Raw genomic sequence first — 8,426 nt, forward strand, 5'->3', positions numbered from 1 at the left:
CCATATATTTTTTATTCAAAAATGGTATACGGGAAAAAATTTACTATTGATCTAAATATTTTTATATACGAAATTTACTATTGATCCAAATATTTTTGTAAATGATGCCTAAAAAAAATGAAGTCCATATACGGGAAAGAATCTATTATTGATTTAGATATTTTTATATACAAAAAATGTTATTTGTGATCCAAATATTTTTTTATTCAAAAATATCATAAGCCAAAAAATCTATTATCAATCTAAATATTTTTATATACAAAAATTTAATATTGATTCAAATATTTTTGTAAATGATACCTAAACAAAAATAATATTTGTATACGGAAAAAAATCTATTATTTACGGAAAAATGGTATTTATGATCCAAATAATTTTATTCAAAAATGGTATACAGGAAAAAAATCTACGGTTGATCTAAATATTTTTATATACGAAATTTACTATTGATCCTAATATTTTTGTAAATGATACTTAAACAAAATGAAGTCTGTATACATAAAAAAATTATTAATGGTATAAATATTTTTATATACGATAAATGGTATTTATGATCAAATATTTTTGATTCAAAAATTGTATACGGAAAAAAAATCTATGATTAATCTAAATATTTTTATATAAGAAAATTTAATATTGATCCAAATATTTTTATAAATGATACCTAAATAAAAAATAATACTTTTATACGAAAAAATCTATTATATACGAAAAATATTATTAACGATCCAAATATTTTTTATTCAAAAATGGTATACGGGAAAAAAATCTACTATTGATCTAAATATTTTTATATACGAAAATTTACTATTGATCCAAATATTTTTGTAAATGATACGTAAACAAAAATAATATTTATATACTGAAAAATAATCTATTATTTAAGAAAAATGGTTTTATGATCCAAATATTTTTATTTAAAAATGGTATACGGGAAAAAATCTACTATTAATCTAAATATTTTTATAAATGATACTTAAACAAAAATGAAGTCTGTATACGGGAAAAAAAATCTATTATTGATCTAAATATTTTTATATACGAGAAATAATATTTATGATCAAATATTTTTCATCCAAAAATGGTATACGGGAAAAAAATTTATTATTGATATAAATATTTTTATATACGAAAATTTAATATTGATCTAAATATTTTTGTAAATGATACCTAAACAAAATAATATTTGTATATGGAAAAAATCTATTATTTACGAAAAATGGTATTCATGATCCAAATATTTTTTATTAAAAAATAATATACGGTAAAAAATCTATTATTGATCTAAGTATTTTTATATACGGAATTTACTATTGATTCAAATATTTTTGTTAATGATACCTAAGGAAAAATGAAGTCTGTATACGGAAAAAAAATCTATTATTGATCTAAATATTTTTATATACGAGAAATGGTATTTATGATCAAATATTTTTGATCCAAAAATGGTATACCAGAAGAAATTTATTATTGATCTAAATATTTTTATATACGAAATAATCAATTATTTATCTAAATATTTTTTTAAAATAAATAATGTATCCAAATGCGCGTAACCGAACAGAACCCGTACGTATGCACGAATTTGTTACTAGTTGCTATTAGTAATAATTTATTCTCCTCTGTGTCGAGCCCTATCATTTGAATGTGAGCATGGTTGTATAATAAGTCATTAGTTCAATTTTTTTATGCAGAGAAAAAAACAATTAAAGATAATTAATTTGGTTCTTAGAATATTTTCTACAAAATCTTAATAAAATCGACGAAGAACAAACTGAATTTGTTTCCCATAAAAAAAATTGAATTTGTTTGATTCAATTGATGTTCTATATTTGCTTGATTTTGAACATAGACAAAAGAAATAGTCAATTTTATTTAGATTGGATCTTTAGTCATTGATCTGATTCTTTATGCATTTAGTTGTGAGGTGAACAAATGAAACCCCAAAAATAAATAATTTTTTTTTTAAAAATATTTTTAACAATTTTTTGTTTAGTATCAACCTTAAAACCCTAAATAAAAAAATAAAAAATAAGGTTTAACATGAGAGTGAGACACAGTTAAGATTCAGCTCATAAATAAATAAACAAACATTAAATCCAACGGCCCACATTGAAAACAAAATAGGGTTTCAAAATCCAACGCTCACAACTTAATTTCAAAACCTATAAAAGCCCAAAACCCTCTCCTTAACAAACCCTCTTAAATCTCTTGCTTCAGCTGTGCAATTCACAGCCACCGAAGCAAGAGAGAAAAAAACCCTTACTCCTAAAACGCCGCGTTTCGTTTTTGCCATGGTTCCTTCAATCCCAATCACCGACGAAGCCGTAGCAGTTTCAATCGACAGCCCTAAATCAAAATCAATGAAGAAGAAGAAGGAGAAGCTCCCAACCGACATCGTTTCGGACGAAGAAACGGCGAAGAAGAAGAGTTCGAAGAAGAGGAAGAAGAGTTCAGACGATGACGAAGAAGTGAAGAATGAAACTGGCTCTGAAGTTAAGAAGGAGAAGAAGAAGAAGAAATCGAAGGTGGAAGATGAGGATGTTGTTGAAGAAGTGGTTGTGAAGAAGGATGATCCGAATGCGGTTTCGAATTTTAGAATTTCGGAACCGTTGAAGATGAAGCTGAAAGAGAAGGGGATTGAGGCTTTGTTTCCGATTCAAGCTATGACTTTTAATACTATTCTTGATGGTTCTGATTTGGTTGGGCGTGCTCGTACTGGTCAGGTTTGTAGTTATCTTCCTTGTTCTTAATTCTTAAAATTTTGGTTAGATGTATGTTTTTCTGGTAAATTTAGATTTTTTTAGAGATTTAGTAATTTAACGCGTTTTTAGGGTTTAAGGATGGTGATTTTAGAGGATTGTGTAAAGTTGAAATTTAGACACATGAACCAGTTGAAATAACATGTTTTTAATAAATAATTAATAAATAATTAATTAATATAACATGTTTTTAATTAATAACTAATTAATTTAACATGTTTTTTAGGGGTTTAAGACTAATCACTAACTATTTGGTTTTAATTGATGTAACATGTTTTTAGGGTTTAGGATTAATCTCTTACTTAATATGTTAAGTAATTTAACATGTTTTCAGGGTTTAAGTAATTGGTTTTAATTAATTACAGGGAAAAACTCTTGCATTTGTTTTGCCTATATTGGAGTCACTGACTAATGGGCCGGCTAAATCTGTTAGAAAGACTGGCTATGGGAGAGTTCCAAGTGTTCTTGTGCTTTTACCTACCAGGGAATTGGCCAATCAGGTATGCTGCACTTGAACCAATGTGTCGTTTTTTAATGTGTCATGTTGGTTGTATGTATTTATGTGTTGTTTGTTATGTAATAGGTGTTTGCTGACTTTGAAGTATATGGTTCGTCCTTGGGATTGGCTGCTTGCGCTGTATATGGTGGAGCTCCGTATGGAGCACAGGAGGGTAAGCTCCGTAGAGGTGTTGATGTTGTTATTGGAACACCAGGTCGTATCAAGGTATTTACAATAGCCTTAGTGTATTGTTAAAATGTGACTTCTTTTATTAACATGGTTGTTAGTTAGGGAAGACAGTAAGTTATAGGAACTTTACGGTGTACTTACTTTAACTGCTTACTTTTTGCAGGATCATATTGAGAGGGGAAATATTGACCTGAGCCACCTAAAGTTTCGTGTCCTTGATGAGGCAGATGAGATGCTAAGGATGGGTTTTGTTGATGATGTTGAACTGATTCTAGGTATTTGGTTTGTTTTTGTCATGTAAAATTGGCTTATATTATGCTCTTACATATACCATCTTAATAAGATTCTGTTTAGCCAGCCATACTGGTTTGTAATTTGCAGCTTCAATAATATGCCTTATGTTTTATCTACTTGTAGTTTTGGTTATGAGTAATTTTTAATATTGCTTTCGTTAGATGATTTGTGATGAGCCTTTAGTTACTTTAATTGTCAATAGATTAAGATGTTGCTCATTATAGTTTAGCTGATTTTTCTTTAACTTGAGTCAGCACTTACTGTCATATATAGAAGAGTTTATGTATGACTTGTGTTCACATTCAAGGAGGAAATGGTTCCTGCTCTTTGCAACTTTTAAACTGGTGTTGTCAATTGCAGAGGGCGGATTGTTAGAATTATGCTATGCTATAGTGCTTTAGTGGCATTCTAGTTACTACAATAACTATTTTGTCCACTAGCTTATCATGAAAAAGAGTGATTTGTCCAAATTCCACTATGCAATTACAGCTAATTAACATCTTTGATTGTAATTCAACAAAGGCCTAGTGACATTTGGGGATGTAGTTTAACTAGTCTCTTATTATGGGCTTTAGCTGTAAACAACTTAATGCTGAATGCTAATCTATTTTTACTAGCCATTTCGAACACTTGGCCTAAATGCTTATGTTTTATAACTAGTTCAAGTAATCTCTTCCAATTCCCTATTATGTTTTTTTTTTTTTTAAAATTCCAGCCAACCTCTTCCAAGTCCTTTTTATGTTTTTTTTCCCCCCTAAAATTCTAGCAACCTCTTCCAAGGCCCTTTCATGTTTTTTTAAAAAAAATTCTAGCCAACCTCCCTCAAAATGATTCCCACTGAAGTTGTCTACTTCACATCATTCAATTTATGGTTGCTCAATTTTTTAGATTGCATTATATTTTGGCATTGCAATGTTCTCATAATTGATGGTTGCAGGTAAGGTACAAGATGTTACTAAAGTTCAGACACTTCTTTTCAGTGCTACTTTGCCTAGCTGGGTTCAACAGGTATGCACCTAAATGATTTTTCTTGTTCTGGATTCATTGTATCTATTGGTTATATTGAACATGTTACTTTATTTGGCAATTTCTTTTTAACAGATTTCTAAGAAATTTCTTAAACAAGACAAGGCAACTGTTGATCTTGTTGGTAATGAGAAAATGAAGGCTAGCACCAATGTTAGGCATATTATCCTTCCTTGTAATAGTACTGCTAGGGCACAGGTTATCCCTGATATTATTCGTTGTTATAGCAGGTGATTTTTAATTATTGATTTTGCGACTTAAATCTTAATATTGTGATGCATGCTTTAATTCTAAATTTATATTTTGGCATGTGGTCTGTTTCAGTGGTGGCAGGACAATTATATTTGCAGAGAAAAAGGAGTCTGCTTCTGAGCTTGCTGGATTGTTGCCTGGAGCAAGAGCTCTCCATGGTGACATTCAGCAGTCACAGCGTGAGGTGAGCTATGATTGACATGACTCTTGACTTGATTCTGGTTACCTTCATTTAAATGAATGTTCAAGGAGGGTCGGTTTATAATATTGTTTATTACTGTTGGTATATCTGTTCTTAATTACTGTTGTTCTCTCTGAACTGTTTCCTGTTACTTGCAGATTACATTGAAAGGTTTTAGGTCTGGGAAATTCATGACGTTGGTGGCAACCAATGTGGCAGCCAGGGGTCTTGACATCAATGATGTTCAGTTGATTATCCAGGTACACTTGGTCATATATTACGATATATTTTGCATTAGTACCATTTCTTATATACTTTTATCTGATATTCTGAATCAAATTTGTTTTAGTGTGAGCCTCCCCGGGATGTAGAAGCTTATATTCATCGATCTGGACGGACAGGAAGAGCTGGTATATTTGAAATTTGGCTATTTATAGTGGTAATTTAATTTTGATATTCTTGTCTAGTTTTTTCTTATATAATTGGTTTTTGTTCTTCTCAGGCAACACTGGAGTTGCTGTGATGCTTTATGATCCTAGAAGGTCAAATATATCTAAGATCGAAAGAGAAGCAGGTATTAAATTTGAACATGTATCTGCTCCTCAGCCTGATGAAATTGCCCAAGCTATTGGCGGGGAAGCTGCTGAATTGATTTCTGATGTGTCTGATAGGTATGCTTGTGATATTGTATGTTAATCATTTTTCACTGTTAACACTGTCTTGTTGCTAACACGGGTCATGAATGCAGTGTGATTCCTTCATTCAAAGCTGCCGCTGAGGAACTTTTGAACAACTCTGGTTTAACAGCTGTTGAGTTACTTGCAAAAGCTCTTGCCAAGGCTGTTGTAAGTACAATGTCCCTTCCATTGTTTTCTTTATAATTATAATTTATTTTTCTATTTATGAAGTCTCCATCAAATGTGTTTCGCTGATGTGGGAGAATTTTATTTGCAGGGTTATACCGAGGTAAAAAAAAGATCACTGCTGACTTCGATGGAGAATTACGTTACACTACTTCTCGAGGGAGGAAAACCTATGTTCAACCCATCGTAAGAACTTCACTAGTAACTTGTAGCCTGTTTTCTTTAAAAATTGTTTATTTTAAGTAATGTTTTTAACTATTGTTTTTAAAATTGTTTTTCATTTCCGTGGTTGAAAAAATAAGACATCACAAGTTATGCTTTTCTATCCCTTTTTTAAAAATGATTTTCTTAGAAGTTTAGTCAAATAGCTATTTTTCTACATAAAATCATTTTTCAATTAATTGAATATTTGAGAATAGCCTAAGCATAAACATATCTAGAATATCTGAAGCGATTTAAACAAACAGAAACCATCAAGCCTTGAATCATGTATGGTTTGTTGGCAATTTTCCTAAGTGTTCAACTTATTTAATCAATACTTTAAATATCACCAGTGTGTTTTCCCCTTGTGTTTGATTTATGCTTTTGGCGGTTATTATCAGCTATGCATTTGCAACCCTAAGGAGATTCATACCTGAAGATAAGGTTGATGGAGTGCAAGGTCTTGCTCTCACGGCAGATGGAAAGGGTGCTGTTTTTGATGTACCAGTCAAGGACTTAGATGCATTTCTTGCTGGTAAGTTTCCTTCATAGCTGACTAGATTTTTCAGCATTAAAAAGTATTTTTTTGCTGCCCATTCCTTATATTATGATAGCATGCTTCAACTTTTGGAAAATTTGCATACTGGCGTATGCTACATAGCTTTAATCTTGGTCATGTAATCATTTTGATTTTTTATTTCGTGCTCCAGGTCAGAAGAATGCTGTTAATGTAAGCTTGAAGGTTGCAACAGAATTGCCTAGTTTGCAACAAAGAGAAGAAAATAGGGGCAGATTCAATAGTCGTGGATTTGGTAATGGAAGAGGGCCTAGTAGATTTGGTAATGGTAGAGGACGAGGTGGTGGTGGGAGAGGTTTTGGAGGCAGAGGGGGAAGTAGATGGTAAAAGAGGAGCTACGAATGAAGAAAAATAGCACACATGCTATAAATTAAGGAGCCAGAGCCACTGAAGTTTAGTGCTGTGTTTTTTTTATACTCTACCCCAACATGGATGCATAATAACACAAGGAATGTTTATCCCACCCACTACAATTTTGATAGCTGTTTGAACCTTGAACCCTAATATGAGGGATTTTTTCCATCCATTATTTATCATTTGTTTTGTGTTATCAATTTGAATTTTTACAGGAAATTGTAAGAATTAGGTTGCTGTTTTTGTAGAATTGATATTTGAGTGTATTGCTGACAAAGACAATAGAAACAATATATATTTTATAATTTATGTTTTTCTCAATTTTCATTCTTTATACATTGTTGTTTCTTTTTCTAAAATATCAGTGTTAGTTATACTCATATTTATGACAATTTATTACTGTAACTACCAAATACTATTATACGCTAATATTACTTGTAATCACGTTATTACCACAATCAAAAGGTGTAACAAAGAAACATAGACACCAACAACAAACACTAATGGTGATTTATTACGGTAATCACTAATTACTTTTATATTGTATGACATTATTACACAATTAAAAGGGGCATTCAACCAAGCTCCTAGCTCAATCAAACGTTTTTGAATAAGGCTAAAGTACTATTTGTTTAACATCTTCACTTATATATATATATATATATATATATATATATATATATATATATATATATATATATATATATATATATATATAAACCATTGGATGAGAGGATATATATATATATATATATATATATATATATATATATATATATATTCCTCTCATCCAATGGTTTATATATATATATATATATATATATATATATATATATATATATATATATATATATATATATATATATATATATTCCTCTCATCCAATGGTTTATATATATATATATATATATATATATATATATATATATATATATATATTCCTCTCATCCAATGGTTTATATATATATATATATATATATATATATATATATATATATATATATATATATATATATATATATATATATAAACCATTGGATGAGAGGAATATATATATATATATATATATATATATATATATATATATATATATATATATATATATATATATATATATATATATATATATATATATATATAAGCATATATATATATATATATAAGCATATCAAGTGAGAGTATTTTTAAATGAGAGATGAGAGGAAGAAATATCAACCATTGGATTCAT

General features: G+C 29.5%; 1 protein-coding gene across 1 annotated transcript; it reads left to right on the forward strand.

The window, feature by feature from the left end:
• The first annotated feature begins 2,183 nt into the window (after nucleotides 1-2,183).
• On the forward strand, nucleotides 2,184-7,525 carry LOC131633414 (DEAD-box ATP-dependent RNA helicase 7-like). The gene is made up of 14 exons (XM_058904126.1): nucleotides 2,184-2,726; nucleotides 3,128-3,262; nucleotides 3,346-3,486; nucleotides 3,614-3,725; nucleotides 4,682-4,752; nucleotides 4,846-5,000; nucleotides 5,095-5,206; nucleotides 5,362-5,463; nucleotides 5,553-5,613; nucleotides 5,706-5,874; nucleotides 5,952-6,048; nucleotides 6,158-6,252; nucleotides 6,669-6,802; nucleotides 6,978-7,525. The coding sequence occupies exons 1-14, from the start codon at nucleotides 2,295-2,297 to the stop codon at nucleotides 7,169-7,171; spliced, it is 2,010 nt and encodes a 669-aa protein (XP_058760109.1). The 5' UTR covers nucleotides 2,184-2,294; the 3' UTR covers nucleotides 7,172-7,525.
• Nucleotides 7,526-8,426: the final 901 nt, after the last annotated feature.

Source organism: Vicia villosa, unplaced genomic scaffold (genome assembly GCF_029867415.1).
Source record: "Vicia villosa cultivar HV-30 ecotype Madison, WI unplaced genomic scaffold, Vvil1.0 ctg.001122F_1_1, whole genome shotgun sequence".
NCBI lineage: Eukaryota > Viridiplantae > Streptophyta > Magnoliopsida > Fabales > Fabaceae > Vicia > Vicia villosa.

Coding starts and splice junctions, on each gene's coding strand:
- LOC131633414 (XM_058904126.1), top strand. CDS start 2,295: ATGGTTCCTTCAATCCCAATCACCGACGAAGCCGTAGCAGTTTCAATC. Junction 5,464..5,552: donor ATGTTCAGTTGATTATCCAG/GTACACTTGGTC, acceptor AATTTGTTTTAG/TGTGAGCCTCCCCGGGATGT. Junction 5,875..5,951: donor ATTTCTGATGTGTCTGATAG/GTATGCTTGTGA, acceptor TCATGAATGCAG/TGTGATTCCTTCATTCAAAG.